At 32.8% G+C, this 20566-nt stretch overlaps 2 protein-coding genes across 4 annotated transcripts in view; one reads left to right on the top strand and one right to left on the bottom strand.

Moving 5' to 3' along the window:
* Positions 1-390: 390 nt before the first annotated feature.
* On the bottom strand, positions 391-2316 carry LOC119638611 (4-coumarate--CoA ligase-like 6). Its single transcript, XM_038035477.1, has 4 exons — positions 1934-2316; positions 1672-1870; positions 1496-1615; positions 391-1422 (listed from the first exon to the last, which is right to left on the bottom strand). Exons 1-4 carry the CDS (start codon positions 2283-2285, stop codon positions 453-455), a joined length of 1641 nt encoding a protein of 546 aa, XP_037891405.1. The 5' UTR covers positions 2286-2316; the 3' UTR covers positions 391-452.
* Positions 2317-10640: 8324 nt separating this feature from the next.
* Positions 10641-20566, top strand: part of LOC119638643 — a 62018-nt gene continuing 52092 nt past the window's right edge. Inside the window, exons 1-2 of one of the 3 annotated variants that reach the window (XM_038035547.1) lie at positions 10641-10810; positions 11261-11350. In XM_038035547.1, coding sequence (XP_037891475.1) covers positions 11266-11350 — 85 coding nt within the window. In that variant the 5' untranslated portion in view covers positions 10641-10810; positions 11261-11265. The other 2 variants (XM_038035545.1, XM_038035546.1) reach the window with 2 other exon arrangements.

The following is a 20566-nucleotide window of genomic DNA, read 5'->3' as shown; positions in this document are numbered from 1 at the left end:
TGAGGACAGGAACGCTGCTTCTGCATCTCTAATTATGGATGATGTCATGGATGATGTTGGATCTTCAGATCCAACTTTTCCATGCACTGGAAGTAAAGTTAAATAGAAAGCAGGGCAAATTTGTCCGAAACGGACCAATAGAAAAATGGACTTACACATATATGCGAATGAATGGAATCGTAAGACAGAGGTTAACTTAAATTGAGAAACGTATGAATAAATAAACCAATAAGTGAATGGACAGAGAGATGGACAGACAGATACAGCTGCGGACGGATCCGTTGAAAAACAGATTCAATCAATCCAGAATTGTATATTAATATCATAATCATATATTTCCCCTCGCCCCTCATTATAGTTCCAAACCGCAAGCCAAATTTATAATATTTCTTTTGACATAGAGTACCCATAAGAACTTCATTTATTATTTCGAATCAGTTTATAGTGTTTTTTTACAATTTTTTTTGTAACATTTCGATAACTTTTCGACGTAAAAGTTTTCCCGAACCAGTTCTGGGAAGTCGCTCTAAAAAATATATGCCACCCTTTAGATGATATACTGGCGGTAATTCTTCTTCAACAAATTGGTAAACTTTTGCCTCATTCAAATTTTCACCTTCAGAATCCTTTGTCTTCACCACAGCACAAGCAACCAGATTTATTTTAATGACATCAGGCTGACCGAAAACACAACATTCCTGTACTCCTCTCAATTGCATGAGAATGTTTTCCACTTTCTCTGGGTAAATTTGTATATTATTCGATTTGAAAACATCGCCAAGTCGTGAGCAAATATGTAAGCAGCCGTCTCCGTCGAAGTACCCAATATCGCCCGTACGGAACCAGTTGTCTGTTAAGCACTTTTGCGTAGCTGTAGGATTATTTAAGTAACCCAACCATTTATATGGAAAGCGACATTGTATTTCACCATGTTCATTGGGTCCCAAAAGATTTTCACTTCTATCGACAATACGTACTTGTAAGTTAGGAGTTAGAAGACCTTCGGTATCAAGTTGACCTAAATAATTACTGGCCAATAATGCACTGATTTCAGAAAACCCGTAAGTTACTAAAAAACGTTGATACTCATTGTCCGATTTCAATAGTTGCAGCATTTTTGTGCTTATTATTGGCAAAACTTTGGAGCCACAACACATCATGGTATCAATGGAGCTCATGCGCTGACCTATGTTAGCTAAGTTGTTCTGCTTTAAACACAACTCTGCCAATTGACTGGGATTCGCTATAACATGAGTTATTTTATAACGTTCGATTAAGTGCAGAAAGTATTCCGGACTAAACGGTTGATTAGTGATTATACGTAGACCACCTTTTAAGAGAGTCTCCTTAAGGACACATAAACCAGACCACCAGTACGTAGAACTAAAAGTAAAGCCTACCGAATTTGCGGTAAATGTTTGGCTAGAGTCGAGAAGAAAAAAAAAAGTTAAAGCAGAATTTTTGTTTCTATTTTCCCAGAAGCAGCTAAACTTACAATCCGTGACAATTTAGCAAAGTCTGATGAGAACATAACACACCCTTTGGTGGTCCAGTCGTGCCGGACGAACATAATATAACAGCCGCATCATCACCGTTTAAGGGAAAGCAAGGAAATCTAGAAAGCATTAGCTTAGGTCCTCTTAAACGCTACTGAAACTTTAGATTACTTACAGCGCCATGTCTGGCAAATGTTCCTTAATCTCCATAAGTCCCGTCACAGACGGCAATTGAGCATCTATACTGGAATGCATTAAATAGATCTTTGCTTTTAAATTCAATTCTTGATTGGCTGCCTGAGCTTTGTAAGAATTTTCCAAATCGCAAAATATAATTTTTGGTTTCGATAGATCGAAAATGATTTTTAATTCATCTAAAAAGTGGGAAAGGATAAGAATGGCTCACGATTGCGAAAGATTTTTTTTTTTATGTTCACCTTTATCGCAACCTTCGTAGGCAGCGTGGGTACGTAAGCCAGTTAACCACGCTGCCAATATCACTGCAGATAAATGCGTTGTATTGCTGGCATATAAACCGATCACATCTCCTCGCATTAAACCCATTGCGACGAAATTTCTGACTATATTCTTACTATTCATAAGTAAATCTTTAGCTTTCACTTGTTCACCGGTAGAATCCATAATTTGCACAACTTTATCGGGAATTAGGTGCAACTGTTCCACAATCGCTTCTCCCAATGTCATTTCGTAATTATAGAAATCTTTTTGTTTAGGTCCCGACCATATTTTATTCGTGCTATCGTAATTTGTTCCGCAATAAACTGGCATCTTGCTAGTTGTCTGAGCTCTCAATAAGTAAATGATAATAGTTGAGGGAAATGAACATTTATAAGGTAATGACATCATGCGCCCTTCTCGGGAATATTAATTACACATACCATATGAGCCAATGTAAGATGATTCCTACCTTTTTCTGATGTTTATCAGAATCAAGAAATCAAGAATCAATAAGAAAATGATAATAGTTGAGGGAAATGCACATTTATCAGCGAATGAAATCTTGCCCGCTTCTCGGCAATATTAGTTACCTATAGTATGCGAGCCAATTCGTCTTTTAGTTAACCTTGACTTTAGATTTATAAAAGTAAAGTTATCTGAAGAATGTTTTCTTATATATACAAATACAAATGTTATCTCATAGAGTGACCGATAATCTTTGTGCGCTACATTGAGGCGTTTATTTAGTTTGTTGATAATACGAATGCGTTATTGTAATAATAGTAACAGTGAAACTCTCTGTTTTGATTGTGCACCAAAAAAAATTTCTCTGTAGAAGTAACAAAAAAAGAAAAAATCTATTTCGTAAAGCATGAAAGCGACGTGTACTTCTACTTGAGTGGCTGAGTAGGTAAAGGGTCGGGACTGACAACACAATGCCTGTGGGCTCAAATTTCAAGTGCTGTAGAGTTTTCTTTGGTCGTACCTATAGTGCGTGGTCAGTCGGTAAAGACACAATGCTTATCAACAGTAGACCGTTTAGTCATTAGACACTTAGCAATAACTTACCGAGTAGTCATATATAAAAAGAAAACTATTTTTTGTAAACAATTCAGCAATAGCGCCGAATAGAGATTTTTAAAGGAATCGAGATTAGTTCGCGCCGATTTTACCAACGGAGTAAGGCTTTCCTTACTTCCATTAGAAAAGCTTCACGCCAATAACTTTTGAAGAAAGCAGTTGAGGCAAAAACTTCAATTATTGTGGTATGGTAATGTCTGGCTATTAAGCACACTACACACTACATTACATTTTCTAGGACAATTCTTTTCCTGTGTTCGTTATAACATATCAACGATTTTACCTTGTTACTTACTTACTTTGCAGAAGAACCCTTACCCAGAGAGAAGTCCTAAGAAGTATGCTTACATCTCACTTCTACTTCTATATGTGAGCCAAGCTGAATATAGATGGTATAGATGCCAAAGATATTCCCATTGAATTTTTATTTCACTGATTCTTGCCGAGATTATAAATTATTTTCACATAACGATTTTTTTTTAGATGAAACATTAAGTGACGAGGTATCGGCGAATAGGAAGAACACAAGCCGGTAAAGCAGTTTCCATCACAATATCTAGAAAATTTGCAGAAAGACGTACGGACAGACATGTTTACAAATAATTCTAAATTGTTTTTTTATAATAAAAGATTAGTTTATCTCAATATTTTTGATTGGTGTGCGACACAACTGCACAAACTATATGAAAAAAAACTTATCAAAAGTACTGTATGATATATAAAAGTTATGAATAAACTTTAAATGAAAATCAACAGAGAATTTTTAAATTAAACTACTGTAAGATCAAATTAGCACACGTTCTCTTTTATTATATAACAAAAAGCAATAGAAAAAATTCTCATACTATCGCATGTCATTCTTCTTATTATTATTAGTAGTATTTTTTAAAGAATTCTTTTTATGAGCTTTTATAAATTCATTTATGTGCATAAGTGTCAAATAAATTTGCTTTTTAGAAAAGTTTAAATTTTATAAAAAAAAAAAAAATAAAGATAAAATTTATTCAAAAGCAATTCATCAGAGTCGACAACTTAAGCTAAGTTTGTGTTATTAAATACTACTTATGGCGCAATAGAATATTATTCTCATAATTAAACCGCATAACCTTCAAAAATTTATTGCATAAGTAAAGTGATTGGTTATGCATTTTCATATCCATCATCGGAAGATCAGATTATGCTAGATTTGTTCTCGCCTTTGTAACACCGATGAATACACATTCTAAGATATATGTATATAAGAATTTTGATGAGAGATTATTAAGATTTTGAATTGTTATAACTATGCCATATATCAGTTCGTCGGTCCGTGTGTGGTTCGGAAGGCCTACTAGTAGAACTAGAAAGCTCACATATTAAATATAAAACTGAATCGTCTCCTGCCAAGAAACAAAAAAAAATCTGTTTTTTTACGTGCAAGAGATAGATAATTTTACCTTTATTTAGTTAATTTAGTAGCAAAAATGTTCCAATCGATTAATTGGATGCGCTCACTACTAGTAAGATACTTTGCTTACTTTCTGTATTGCCAAAAGGTGGCGGGGCAAAAAAAAGAAAAAGCTTTCGCTCAAGCCAAACGTATTTTCTCCTTTTTTTAAAAAATTTTTTTTTTCACAAAATTCTTTGGTTTTTAAATTTTTTTTATTTAGGTAATTAAAGTGCGCGTAACAAACAACATATATCATTTCATAACCAATACAGGTTAATAAATATTGTTCCGTCTAGCGCTGTTGTGCATAATCCGTGAGCGTTAAATTCACGGTTCGTAAAACGATTATTTTTAAAAGACTTAAATATGTTAAGAAATTGTAAAGACGCGAAAAAAGAAAAGTTAAATATTTTTTTTTTTTTGTTTTACAGATGTTCAGTGAACGGAATAATAGACAAATATATGTAATTGCAAACAAGAGTTTTTCAATGCTTTTAATGGATTTAGATTTGAGTTTACCTTTACTTTAGTATGTTCTTCTTCTTTTTTGTAGGTGTTTGCAGTAAAAATAAAAAAAAAATTGGAAACGAAAAGAAAAACAAATAAGAACATTTTAGCAGGACAAGGTCGACAATTAGACACCCTAGCCACCATTTCGCCTTCACTCGTTTTGCGAACGGTACATCAAAAATTGCACATTACTTTCATGCAAAGGCGTATTCTACACATGCGTCCAACCTGAGCCAAATGTAGCAAATTTAAACAATTTCCTAAAAATATTATTTTCCTGAGTTCAAATTACAAATTAATCTTTCTCTTCAGATGAGGGCTAGATTCTTACGATAACCTAGAGTTTAAAAAGTAAACCTATTTGATCCAAATTCCCTACCGTTAATTTTTTGCTGAATTACTTCTATGTATTAATTTTCATCATAAAATAAAATCTTTTTCTGAATGGCGTTACATTCATGACAAACCTTATATGGAGTGTGGTTCAAGAAATAAACCCTTGTGGTCCAAATTTGGTCCACTTAACCTTTTTTTTAAATTACTATCATGAACAAATTTTCATCATAAATCATTAACAATTAGGTCTTTTTGACATCCAATGGCTCACGTTTCCTGAGAATCCCTGTATGCAGTCGTGTCCAAAAAATAGATCTACATGGTTCAAATTCGGTAAGGTTGATTCCTTTCTCAACTTACTATTACGTACAATTCTCACCATGAACTATTAAAAATTTGACCCTTTTATCGTATAAAGATCTGGTTCTCAAAGAAACGTGTATATGAGAAAAGGTTCAAAAAATTGCTTCACCGAAACCAAATTTTTTATACCAATTTGAAATGTACAAATACTATTGTTCAGCGAGTCTTATTGAATGCAATCCAATTTTTTTTCATATAACGATCTTTCAATACGACGTTATATGGGATATGGATGAAAAAATCGAGCGATTCGAATCATTTTCAATAGCTTTGGTCTTTCGGTAAAACAACGTCAGCGTATCAAATTTGCGACCTGTAGGCAAACAGGCGAAAAGACAAGCTTAGATCGATTCAGAATCATTGTCGGATCGATTGGCATAATAAACGATAGGTTTACCTCAAGTCCTTCTAGGTGTTGGGTATGTTTTAATCTAACCTGCACTACAAGTGCAGGAAGGTTAAGGAAGTTTAAGAGAAAATAAGAGTTTCACTTTTGCGTAAGACACCTTTTAAAATATGAAAAAGTCGTTGCATATCGGCTAACAGTAATTACCAAAGTTTCAGCAACTTTTAGGGTTGTAGGAGTTCGCTTCCAAGAAATCAGCAGAATTTTAACTTAAATTGGTATACAGAGAGATGGTCCTCGAAAAGCTCTGAAGCGCATATTAACGACATTAACGACATTAAAATTTATCTGGCGAGTCAATGTCGCCATGTATGTGCGTAGTATAAACGTAATGTAAATCCTTGCTTCTCAAGTGAAGGAAGAGAAAGTGGTAGCAATCTGTTTTTATACGATGCCAAATTCCTCAGCGCGAAAAGCAAGAATTGCTTCTGAACTGATTCTGCGTCAATATAAATCCTATAGGAAGGAGACCATACAACAGGGGCACATTTCATTATTGGACCTTTTTTTAACATAGAGTTGATCAAACTCTCTGGACTATATTTTGTCGAATCTAACTCCTTGTCGTATTTATTGTAAGCTCAATATGGAAAATGAAACGTAATCTTTGTTCAAATACTACCCCACAGTTGACTCTACATTTTCCAATTCTTACGCATCTATAAAGCATTCCGTATTCATAAATCTGTATCACCTTAGGAGCAAGAGCTTCTTGCACTTTTTTTAAGGTGGACTCCAATAAAGTTAAATGAAGACGATGTAGCGAAATGATTCAAATCGGATTGTAGCAGAGAAGAGAGTTTAACATTATCAGCATACATTGGCTTATAAATAGACTTAATCATCGTTGGAAGATAATTGATATAAAGGATAACTAGAAAGGGCCTTGAGTATCTGACTTGGGGGTCTCCTGATGTCACAGGAAAATTGTTCGAAGAGATAGAATTGAACGGAACTCTAAAGCGCCTTCTCTGCCGATAGAAGGATATTCAGTTCAATAAATGTGCGGGGAAGTCAGACAATTAAAGTTTAAAGAGCATTAACTTCTGATTAACTCTATTAAAAACCTTACTAAAATCCATGTACACAACTTAAAGGCAAAGTTAGTGAAGCAGCAAGCCTATAAAACAAATCGTAAACAATTCATAAGACAATTAATGACGATTTATTGAGAGAACGACAGGGTCAATACGCATTTTATATATTGTAAATGTATATAATATATGCATTTAAACACGATTACTCTGGCGAAAATTTGCTATTGATAAAATGTATTACAAAAGTGCTCACACAACAGCTGCAATCTATTGTTTACGATGAGGCTTATTAGCCTAGTATTTTCATACACAAACTATTCCACTAGCTTTACAATGGTTGATAGTAAAATGCCTGACCTCCTATATATTTGTTCATTAACATTATTAATTACCATATGATAACGTAGCCGTTAGTAAGAGTACAGTACAAAACTATTTTTATGCTCTACATCACTTGTGGTACAGATTGTTAAGTTTGCGTGGACATATGTGACAGGCAGGAGGGCTTAAGATAGGACTACATTTTATTATATTATTTCTGAAACTGTCTGTTCGTCCGTCTGCCCGTTTTTCTGTCTGTCTGTAGATTTGTGTTCAAGCTAAAGGTGCAATTTTCATGAAACTTGGTACGTTGTTGTGCTTTGACGCAAGTACGAGATGGTGTAGGGTATTTAAAAGTCGGCCTGGCCCGACTATGATGTTCTTACTTGTTTATATTTGCTACCAATGCCTGACTTTTAATTATATCCTCCTGTACGCCATTTAAATTCATAGGAAAACACGTTTCTTTCCTATCTGGACCGTTCTTGATTCTTTCAATATGTGGCCGCACAATTCAATAAATTATCATATATTTGTGTGTCGTGTTAATACAATCAATATCTTTTATATTACTTTAGAGGTTCTTAAAGAAAAAAAGAAGGTTCTTAAAAAGTCGGTTTTCGCATTCTTTAGGACCTCCTTCAATTATCGGTGCCATGTGTAGGAGTAACTAATAAATGATTTTTAGTGAAAATGATTTCAAAAAAATTGGTAAAAAACTATTGTCTATATATATATTAGCCCTTTGCACGCGTGGGCTCCGGAGCGGAGCCATTTAAAATTGATCTTTAAACTCGAGGGCTCCACTACGGAGATATTGTAAATAATTTGCAGTTCTTAACATAAAAGCAAAAACAAATCGTAAAAACTAGTATTCGAGTGTTTCGCTGTTAGTGACAAATGACGGTCGCGGCTCGCGGATCGTAAAACGAATGAAAAAAAACTTCGAGTGCAAAGGGTTAGAATATTTTTCATGTTCCTCTTGCAGGGCGCGAACATCTGCCAAGAGGACAACCAGTCTGTTACGATTATTTATTAATTTTATTGCTTTTTATTTTTACTTAAGTCATTGAGCAATAATTTCTTGGTTGAAACACAAATATGTCATATGTAATAAATAAAATTCTTATAAATTTCCAAAACTAACTAACTGTTAAACATTAACTGACAATCTATTTCCGTCACTTTTGTATAAAATACTTTGGCTTTAGTGATTTTACTTTTGCTATTTCTATTAAGTGTAAGTTTTCTGCCTATTGTAGTTGGATTTGTATATTTCTTCCTGTTTTTTTAAATCAATCACTCAGGGAAGAGGCATAACGCGGTGAAGGTCAAAAAGACGTAAGAGAAGAGAAGGAGATATGGAGATGATAGGCGCAGATTAGTGGGTGTGTTTCCAGTCGAGTACCGATTGAGCACTGCCTATAGCCACGACCAAAGTAAACTCTAGCGCACTTGCTATCTGAACCTGCAAACACTGACTTCATACTCATTGATGAAATTTTGTACACAGACGAGTTTTGCTCAAACATCAAACGCTATTGAAAATCGTTCAGATCGAACTATTTTTTCAACCATTTTCCTCGTAATGCGTTCTTTTGAAAAACCATTAAATAATTCAAGGTATTAAACTAAGTGATGTAGAGTATTTAACGATGGGCTGAGATCTACTATAGTGGTTTTACTTGCTTTCTATTAAAATTGTGAAAATTTGTTATGCTTTTCCTTTCTTTGTTTAAGGTCCTCCTAGATAATCCTGATAATAGCTTCCTTAGAATATGATTTTATTAAGCAACATAAAAAATATTAAGCCTAATAATAATCATAGTTCGAAATTTAGCATAAATCATTAAAGTTTTTTTTTTTTAAATTGTTTTCCATATATGAAGATATAATAAAAAAACAATAGACTTAAGACTCAAACTTAAAAAAAAAAAAAAAAAATTTATATTAGCATTTGCCTGCCGTCAGTCACAGACAAATATTTATTTCGAATAAATTTAAAAAAAAAGAGGAAAAAAAAAACGAAACATATGCAAGAAAAAATAAAAACCTTATTTTCTGTTTATATTACAAATGAAATGAATCATCAGCTGTGTGCGCTGTTAAAACTGGTATTCCTACTGTGTTGAATTTTGTGGTGGGTAACAAAAAGCAATAACAGCAACAACAGCAAATACAATGGCAACAATTCAAAACCAATTGATAACAAGTGAAAACATTATAGTCGGGTTAGACCGACTATAAATGAACCCACATTACAGTGTCTAACACAACTTTTAGTTTTACCATAGAATAAAAAAAGTATACCTTTTTATAAATAAAACCATACTTTCCTTAAGAATGGCTATGTCCAAGAGGTTCAAAAATTCAGCAAAGTTATTTCATCATAAAATATTAAAAATTTTACTTTTCTGCCTCAAAAAACATTAATTTTCGCGAAAACCCCTATACAAGGTACGATTCAAAAATAGGCGTGGGTGGTTCAAATAACGTAGACTTCATTTTTATCTCAAATTACTATTATGCCCTGAAAAAACATAAACTTTCGTGAAAATCTCTACACAAGGTAAGATTCAAAAATAGGCGTGATTGGTCCAAACTACGTAGAATTCATTTTTATCTCAAATTACTCTTATGCGTCAATTTTCATCATAACATATTAAAAAAAAGGAACAAAAATTTTCGTGTAAATCCTTACGTAGGATAGAATCCAAAAAATAGGCCGAGATGGTCAAAATTTGCTACGGTTAAATTTTTTTTACTAAAATTACTATTACGATCCAATTGTCACCATGAAGCATTGAAAACTAAAACTTCCTGTCATACGTACATCAGTTCGGAGGGGGTTCAGAAAAATTGCTCCAGCTGGTCCATAGTTTTCATGTCAATTTCGAATGCCGAGATGCTCTTACTTAGCCACTTTGGTCGAAACAATTGCAATTGTTTTCATACAACGACTTTTCAAATAAGGCGTTATATGGGGAGTGTGTCGAAAAAGTGGGCCGATCCGAATGATTTTCAATAGCGTTCGTTCTTGAGTCAAATTTCATCATCCTATCTCGAAAATTTCGGAACTATGCCTTGAACACATATTTACATGGACAGATATTAGATGGGTAGGCAGGTTAAGATCAATTCAGAAAATGATTCTATCTTAAATCTTTCTGCGTGTTACATACGCCCTGGTATATTTAATACACCTTGTACCACAAGCTGTGTAGGGTATAACTACGAAACTCGCAACAACTGAACAACAATTCAAGTTACGTTTTAGCCATAATTGCTGTTAGTTGGCGTGTAACTGGCCGTAGAGAAAGACGTGCGCGTGCGCAAGTTACTAAACAGGATTCATTGAATTATTATATAAAGCGTAAATATATATACATATATATTATATGTAAATGTCTCAGAAAAGAAGAACAAAAAAAATATTTTACATATATAGTTTAATTAGTACTTTTAAGTAAATCAGTAAAACGAGAATTAAAAAAATTGTAACAAAAAAAAAAAATAATTCTATCATAGCAGTTAAAAAAAAAGCAAAGCATATTAAAAAAGAAATATCCAGCGAAATAAATTGTGTAAGCAAAACGTGTTAATAACATTTTCAAATGTTGGCCTTAAAGTAATCTCATAAAAAAGTTTTTTTTTTTTTTGTTTTTTTTGTTTTTTTAAAAGCATATATCCGGTCCATTAAAGCTTTAAAAGGCTACAAAAAGAAAAAAGAAAAAAATAAAAAGAGAAAAAGAATTAATTTATTTTTTTTTGTATTCAATTCTTTGAAAAAAAAAAAATATTAAATTATTTTTTAAACCTTTAGTAACGATGTCTATCATAAATTTTTGGCGTAATTTTCACATTTCAATATTTATTGGATTTACTGCCATTTATGGATTAACACAAGCAAAAGGTAAGAAATATTTTTTTCCTCTATTTTTAAATCCTCCTACAGATCTTTATCATATGATGTCATTCTATTTACAAACATTTATATTAATCGTCAATCGTATTTACAAAAGAAAAAAAATATAAAAAAATAAAAAATTTGTTTTTAAAAGTTTTTAACCTCAATTTTTTTTTTTGCAACTTATTCTCTACGCGGCTCAATGTGAGTTTGCTATAATCGTTTATTTTACATCAGTATTTTACAATAATATCTGAATGACATTGTATCACATGCCGTCTGACTATTGTTGTATATGCATTAGATGGAGGTATTTGCGAATTCTCAGTAATCTCAGCTGCTGTTATTGTAATATTATTATTATTGTTGTTGTTGTTGTGGTTGCTGTTGCTGTTCTTTAACGTTCTTACTGTTTTTGTTTTTTTCTTTTTCTTTCTTTTTATTATTTTTTTGTTGTTATTGTTGTTCCTGCTTTTGTTGATACTAAATGTCGATCAGTTAGCTAGGCATGCATGCATGAAGAACATTTAACTGTTGTTTATTCATTCGTAGACATAGAGTGAATTATGTAAATTTTTCTATCATCAAACACTTGCTATGCTTTAGAATTTATTAGATTTATGCAGTCAACCAACTGCACTAACTTGAAAAAAAAAAGTGAAATATTTTTTTTTTTTTTTTTTTTTTTGCTATTGTTCGATTTTTTTTTTTCGGTTTTAAATTTTTTCGCCGACTTTTAAGAGATCAAATAATTCAATCTTTGTCTTTAGCGTATTTTAAAAATATTTTTAATGATTCTCTTAGAAATTTTAGGTATTAACTTAAACGAGTGTAAGCACGAAAACTGCTGAGTAATGCCGAATTTAGAAATTTTGAAGGAAACCTTATGGCCGAACTAAGTGTGTAATTATTTCGCTTAAATTCTTGCCCAGCGAGGGGTCCTATAGTAAAATTTTCCGCAGTGTGTGTTGTTGAATTATTTGAACAAAGCGATTAAATATATATGTGATTGTAAGAAATCTTAGGAAGTTTAAGGAAAGAATCACAGTTACTTTTCATTTTATAAGGAATTTACAAACGTACATGTATGTATGCAGTCATCGTTCGTGGTTGTGTCTTTCCTTAACTATAAACATAAGTAAAAGTTTATCATCATCATAACTGTGTAACAAGTCATAAGCTACGTTAGTCTTTAGATGCTTCACTTCAACATATTGCTGACGCAACGTCTCTAAAGCAGTTTGAATAAATCGTGGTGTGGGGCTATCTGCCCTATAAATACAATAATGAGAAATACCAAATGGTTTTAAAAATATATTTATAGAAGAAAACGTCCGCTTTGGATATGCTATTAGGAAACCTTTGCAAGCATTTCGACACCGACAAAATTCCAGGCAAAGTATGAATTGATAATATTTTTTAAAGGCAGCCATACACATATAGATGTGTCTCAAAACTTGGATTAGATCCTCCCAAGCTGGATATATATCGAAATTTGAGTTACATCAAAAGCCTCCAATTAATGACAAGCAATATGATATCAGTGAGGATACGGTGCTGCGACTATGTGAAGGTTTGGAGAACGAAAGTCGTAAACTACCTTTAGATACTAAGATTACGTTCGTCGTGGATATGATAAGAGAGTATAGTAAGTATATCTGAGAATTCTAGTAAGCATGTTGCAGGCAAGTAGTTGCAAAAGTGTGAGCGGAAATCAAATTCCGTTGCCACATTCTCTAAAAATGCCAATAATATCGTTCACTTGATTTCTTCTTACGCCGCTGTGAAACCTGAGGATAATGTACAAAAATAGGACTGTAAAATGGCGAATCGCTTATCAATAGCAAGACTTTTTGTTGAAAAAAAAAAATGTTTTTTTTTTATTTATTGTTTTTAAACAAATCCTATAAAAGAAAGAAAAAACTTAATTATTTTTTTTTGCCATAGTAAAAATGGTCCCTAAAGGGGTTAATAAGGGACATAAGGACATAAAGCATTAATAATTGAATCAACTCAAAACCTTAAGCACGTCATCTTCGCAGGCATTTTATAAAGTCGCTGAGTTACATATCTAAAGAAACTGAGGAGTAGACTGCCCACATATGTGGTCAAGAGCTTAAAGAGATTAAAAATATCCCAGCATTAAGAACTTAATTGTCATGATTGACCTTGAGCAGACTAATTTTGAAAATAGGCATGATGTGGCCACAAAAATGCTTGCTTTACCTAAACATTTGTAAAACAAATTTTGGAAAAAATTCCTGCTATATAAACACTTAAGAGTAAAAATCATTCCGATCGACTTGCAGACACATTATCCAAAAGCTTAACGCGTTTGCAGATGTTGCGTAGCCGAGATTCGCTTTAGAACAACTAACACTTCTTTATTTATTATCTGCTGCTAGATTCTTTTTTATGGCTCGATTCTGTGAATTTTTGTTCCGTTGTTTTCCTCTACTTATTAGAAATTTTATTGAATTCATTTCATTTACTCTTAAAGTTAATAATAATAAAAAAAAATGCATTAATCATATCACCGGCATCGACATCAAACATTTCATAAAGTATGTAAGAGTTTGATCAAGCAATGTCCGTCTTTCCGCCTGTCTGTCTCTTTAATGTTGTTATAATGCTCGCAATCACAAAAGATTAGCTAGAATACTGAAATTTCAATTATATTTTTACGACTTGACGGAATAAGCAACAAAGATGCCATAAAGAAAAATATATTTGATTGTAGCCAAGACTTTTACCATCTTCACCGCCTTTATCGTAACAAGTAAGAAAATTATATTCCGTCTTGACTGAATCTTTTATGCCCACTACCATGATCCTAAGAAAGTCGAAAAAGTAAAGAAAGCAAAATAACTAAAGTCTCATCCTTCTGCATAACCTTGGATGGGCGCGGCAGAGATGAATTTTTTATTACGTTTCTCACTTTATGAGGATCGTTTTCAATACTAAACTGCTTGCAAGAGCTTCTATGGTTTTGGCCAAATGTAAAGTCGAAAACTTCACTTTCTCGGCCAGAAGAATGTTTACCATAGACATTACGCAGAGGGACAGACGGACAGACGGACAGACAGAAATTGATGCTGATTACGAATATATATACTTTGTGGCATCTCCAAGTCTTCTTTCTGAGCGTTGTAAACGCTTTGATAAAATGAATATATTCCCCATCCTTTGGTGACGGGTATAAAAAAAGTCTTAAACGAACCAAGCGGAGGAAAAACGAAATTATGATATTCTACAATATTGAATGGGCGAGAATGATTTCACCATCGTCGTGCGGGTACTGCAACACCGCCCATAGAATACACGTTCAAACATTCATCATTGTTTATACACAAAACGTCGCTTTTGACCGATTTGGCCGCGAAACGAGGTGCAAGAACTTTTACTGATCTTATTAAATTTGAAGCCGATATGCTCAAGTTTGTGATAGGTACAATGTTTATCGTACCTGGATGGACGTACAGACATGCCTGGTCAAGTATATATGTAAAATGTGAGCTCTCTGGAGCTCCTTTCTGGGTATCGCAAATGTTTTGACAAAATGAATATACCTTCATCTTTTGATGGTGAATATAAGCGAGTGATAGATTTTATTCTAAAAATATGTTAAAGTCATATCTCAGATTAATTAAAAAATTCACTGTAAAAACAGTTATCATCTCACAATATAAAAAAAAAGTACTTTGCAATTCTTTTAGCTATTTATGAAGAATAGATCTTCTACGGTGGGCGAATCACACAGAGATAATTACGAGAACCCCCCAAAAAAGCATATAAAAAACAACGATCAACGCATAGACATACATGAACTTCACGCTGAGAATAAATACAAAAATTTATGTTTACATTCTAGCTTAAAATGAGCTTTCATCTGGCCGCGTACACGTCCGTCCCATCAGAGACCCCATAAAGCATATATATATATATATATATATATATATATATATGTGTATATATGTGTAACGATAGACGCATAAATACCTCACATTTCGCGATAAGAATAAACATAAAGATTTATATGGATATTTTTGATTAGCGTGAGATTCCATATGCACGTACTTTTGCGTCTGTTCATCGGTCTGTTGTGTGTGTTCTTTGAACACTTAAAGCCGTAAAATTTAGGATAAAAAGGTTAAACCTCATAAATTTTTTCTTACTTGATGACCATAGATTATGTTTGTAAACCGAAGTAAATTGCGTCTAAACTTTCATAAAAAAAATATTTCATAGGAGTATTAAAAATTTGACTATAAACATTGCCCCGATTAGTGAACTGGTTAATTAAACATTAAAAGCATATTAGTAAAATAGTCAAATAAGAAAAGAAACGAAAACACTATGCCAGTAGGCCAGCCAGTACTCAGCCATTTAACTTAAAGAGAATAAAAAATATATAGTTAATGAGTGCAATGTTAAGCTTTGTAGACTGACGGAATTTCTTTTAAGTTCTTTAAAAACCTTAAAGGCACAAATTAAATACATAGCCCATAATAATAGCAATATAAGCAAATTAACTTTGCTCTTCAGAGAGGAAAATGTAAATACTTAAAAATATGAACAACATTGGTTTGAGGAAAAAGTATTGCGATTTTTTTTTTTCAAATTTTTCTATTAAATTTTCTTTTGACAAAACGATGACGAACAAATAGCAACTATCTTCATGACTAACACCATATAAACTAGCTACAAAAGTCTCGCAATACTTTTTCCCTGAAGTATTATTAACGCTTTTTATTATAGAATTGTAGACCATTATACCAACTAGTGATGAAAGCTTTTTAATATTTTCTTCTTAAAATATTATTAATAGTTTTTTTATATAATTATGGAATGCTTTATCGACTAGTGACAAAAATTTCTTAATACTTTTTCGCTAGACTATTATTAATACTTTCCATTATATAATTGTAGACCGCTATACCAATTAGTGATAAAAGTCTCTTAATACTTTTTCTCTAGAGTTATTATTAATACTTTCTATGATACAATTACAGATCGCTATTCAAACTTGTGACAAAAAAATTCTCACTTAAAACTATTTCTTAATACGTGTACATCAATGGGTAGTAACCACAGTGTAAAAACCACTTTACCTCTGTTCACCTTTTTCTCAGTCTCTTTCTTAGCCTGTCGTAGCTAGGTTTCTGGTGGCAAAAAAATTACCGCAGCAGGCTGAATTTGAAAACGAGTGAGAATGGTCTTGCAACTAAGCCCGCAATAGGGAAAAAATTAGAATGAAATTATTCACTAGAGACGTGGGCTTACCCACAATAGATGAAAACTATAACTTGCTCTAATTAGTCTAAGAAGTATTGATCGGAAATTTTCTAAATACATTTCCCCCTAATAAGTGAAGTGCGATTAAAGCACCTTAATTGCTGGATATAGTGATGCCAGCAAACAAATATTTCCAAGTATTTCTTTTTAATTATAATCGATTTATTATTATAAGACTAACGATCGCAATGGCAATAAAGATGTTGACCGTAACTTTCTCATAATACGGGAAATATAGCCTCAATGCATTCATTAATTTTGCAATAAACTTTATTGATTTCTATACGCTGTACGACTATCAACCGATCTGATCCCAGTTTAACAAATTTCATTTATTTGTTTGTTATTTTCTTTCATTTGGTTTTTTTATAAAAAAGTTTCCAATTAAACTTTATCGCTTAATATATCGCTATGGCTTAATATTGATGAAAATCCCTATATAACATGTGATCCTAAAAGTAGACCTATATCATCCATATTTCTTGCAGTCAATTTTTGTACCAAATAGTTACTACAGATAAATTTTTATCATAAAAAATTAAAAAAATTAAACCTTTTTGCCTAAGACCTTATAATTCATGCGAAGCCTTATAGGGAATAAAGCCCAAGAATGCAAATTTGGTTCAGCTAATTACTGTTGCAGACAAGTTTTAATTGCATTTATGTTAAAAATTACAATGGGTTATATTTCCTGAGAGACTCTTGATGCGATGGTATCCAAGGATAGATATACTTGATCCAGATTTGACACAGTTAAATCTTATATTAGATTATTCTTAAGAACTGACTTTTATCCTAAAATCTAAAATATTAGATATTTTTGCCATATAAAGGCGTACCCTTTTATAAGAACTTTTATATGGAATGAGATCCGAAAAATAGGCGTCCATGGTCCAAATTCGGTAAGGTGAATTTCTATGTCATCTATTCTATTTTTAATGACATATCTCCATGATGATATATTGAAGAGTAGAGTTTTTGACCATATAAAAATTCACGTTTCGTAGGAGCGGTTATATAGGACGGTTTCCGCATAACACCTCTTCTGAACCATATTGCTCATGTCAATTTAGACCATCGAAGGATTTATCGCTTATCGATTTTCGTCGAGCAACTTTAAAGATTGCAATTTGCTATGGGAAGTAATCGGAGGGGTGACCCAATTCAAACCATTTTCAATGGGATTCGGTTTCCAGTCAAAGCACGTCGATGTATCCTATATATTTCATCAAAACTTTCTTAAACATTTCCGTCCGAAACACAAAAATACCTGGATAGACGCTAGACGGATAGAGGAACAGACAGACAGGCACACAGGCTTAGATCGGTTTAGAAAATGATACTGTATCGACCGGTCTGAGAAAAGGTGTGTTTATCTTAACTACTTCTGGGTGTTGCATACATCCGCCAAAACTTTGTGGTTCCTATACGAAAGTGTGGTGGTATAGGGCATCAAAGCAGACCGTGTGGCGTTTGGACAATATATATAACATTACTATTGATCGTGAAAAGCTTTTTATAAGTTTTTCTGGCGTTAAAAGAATTTCTTTATGCAATAGTTCAAGAATTTTTCTTTCGTTTCGATTTTTGCTCAAAGCACAGAGTTGGTTGAAAAAAACGCTACCTTTCGAGATCGGGTCAAAAAAGCAAGAGAAGACATCTTGCAAATCGACTTTTACTACCACCTGTGGTGCAAGGGTATATGAAGTTTGTGCGGATGCATGCAGCGCATGGAAGGACATAAGATAGGACCACTTTTTATTATACCGATCGATTCAGAACTACTTTCTGAAGCACTTTTTCAATTCAGAATATTGTGAAGATTCAGAAGGTTCTGATGGGTTCTTAGTTCCTAAGATAGAAGTCAGAAAATGATTCGATCTAAGCTTGCCTGTCCGGATCTACTACTACAATTTCAAATAATGTTTTACAAGCTGCCAAAAACGAATGAACCTGTTGCTGCAGATACCTATCTACGTCAATTCAATAAATTGAGCGAACTGAAACAGTAGTAGGGGTTAATAGACGCAAAGTTCGCCACCGCAAAAGAACGCTCGGCCACACGTTGCAAGAGTTGTAGATGATACACTGTTGGAGCTCGAATGGCAAGTTCTGCCGCATTCAGCGTAGTCAACAGACATAGCGCTTTCTGATTATCACTCGTTCAGATCGATGCAGTGTGGCTTGGCTAAGTGCCTTTTTAAAGTGATAAAAATGATTAAAATACATGCAAGCCCCTAATAACAATTCTTTTCATTTTTTCAATAAATTTTTAAAAAACACGACCCTATTTTTAGTGACATATAACGATAAGACAAGAAGAATACGTGATTTTGTAATAATTTTTTTTTTTGTTTTCTTTTTTATGCAAATAGTTAAGTGATTACTTATTTTAAGTGTGTTGTAGAAAAGAACTTGTAGATTTTATTAACCAGTTATATAACATATACAAAATTCTTTTGAAATTTCGCTTTAACTGTGCATGTGTGTATGTGCGTGTGTGTAGGGATAAATGCAATGCATGCAGGTTGACTTAAACATTTTCCCATGTTTTAACTTCATCTTATCGTACCTGTGTGATTTAATGCATTGTCGAAATAGTCAATAAATTTATTTTTGGCATTAGACAAGTGCAATGAGTGAAAAGCTTAAGACTATAGAGGAATAAGTGGAGGAAGAAGTAGAAAAAAAAAAAATGGTATTGAAATTTAGGACAAGTTATTAAAAAAAAATGTCTTGAGAATAAATCTTAAGAGAATGAAAGCCTAAAAAAGAAATGCACACAAACATATTTTATTTATATAGGGCAGGAATAATCTAATCCAAGTCACAAGACAAGACAAGCAAGCTAAGAGCCAGCTGCAAAACTCGTGAGTTCATTGTGAATATCGCAATCACCTCAAGCGACGCGCTATGAAAACATTATAGTTTTTCTTTTCCTTTTTTTGTGTTTTGTTAAATGTTTAATTAAGAACATTATTGTTTAAAATTTTGTAGATTTGCGAACCAATTTTGATAAATTTCCGTTATTTTCCCAAAATTGGGGAAAAAATTATTTAGTTTTTCTCTTAGCTATGAAAGATTGAAAGCTCTTGTTACTCAACTATTTTAAAGTTTTATTTTTGGATAGATGTTTATAAGGTCAACTTTAGCTTTTTTAGTTTTCTATGCGAATTCAAATCGGACAGATAAAGAAGACGGAACGATCAATAATTGGTTTAGTAGCATTTCTGATAAAGTTTGCTTTATAGGATATCTGCTTGGAATATCATTAAATTCTCATATTTTCATCCTTTAAACAGACCTAATCGGAAAAAATAGCATGTACTTAGTTACATGTGCGTCCGTGCGTCCGACTAATGAAAGAGCGATTATAACCTCAATAAGGAAGACTTCATTCTAATTTTTTTTCAAGACTATCATTAACTTATATTCGAAAGTCGCTCTACTGTTCTACTGTTCGGCCACGCCCCCTATTATTAATCAAAGAAATTATACGTCTCTATGTTTTAGAGAGTAACATCTTTAGGATTTGTTTTACAAAATTTGCGAATAAATTTCGAGGCTCAGGTGAATTCAAAGTCAAACGTTCGCTCATGCTTTTTAGTTTATTCAGTTATCTGTAAAGTGCAATATATGCTTTACGATATAGAAGCGATACACGTTACGTGTTAGTGTTTGCATGGATGTTAAAAGATTCGAATCAAGTCAACTCGAACTTTTTGACGATTGCAAGATTTCTCAGTCATTAATTATGTAAATTGTCTAAATGAATATATTTGGCAGATCAATCTGGACGACATAGCGGACATTGATGAGAACATTGTACTCGTAGTGTTGGCAACGTAATCTATTCGTAAGGCCATTTTTGAGTAATGTGAAAGTTTTTTCCCTGTATTTTATCTTCTTCTTCTTCAAGAAAAAGTA

This window comes from Glossina fuscipes, unplaced genomic scaffold (genome assembly GCF_014805625.2).
Source record: "Glossina fuscipes isolate IAEA_lab_2018 unplaced genomic scaffold, Yale_Gfus_2 91, whole genome shotgun sequence".
Taxonomy (NCBI): domain Eukaryota; kingdom Metazoa; phylum Arthropoda; class Insecta; order Diptera; family Glossinidae; genus Glossina; species Glossina fuscipes.
Note: the sequence above shows the minus strand (reverse complement) of the source record. Positions and strands in the feature narration are given on the sequence as shown.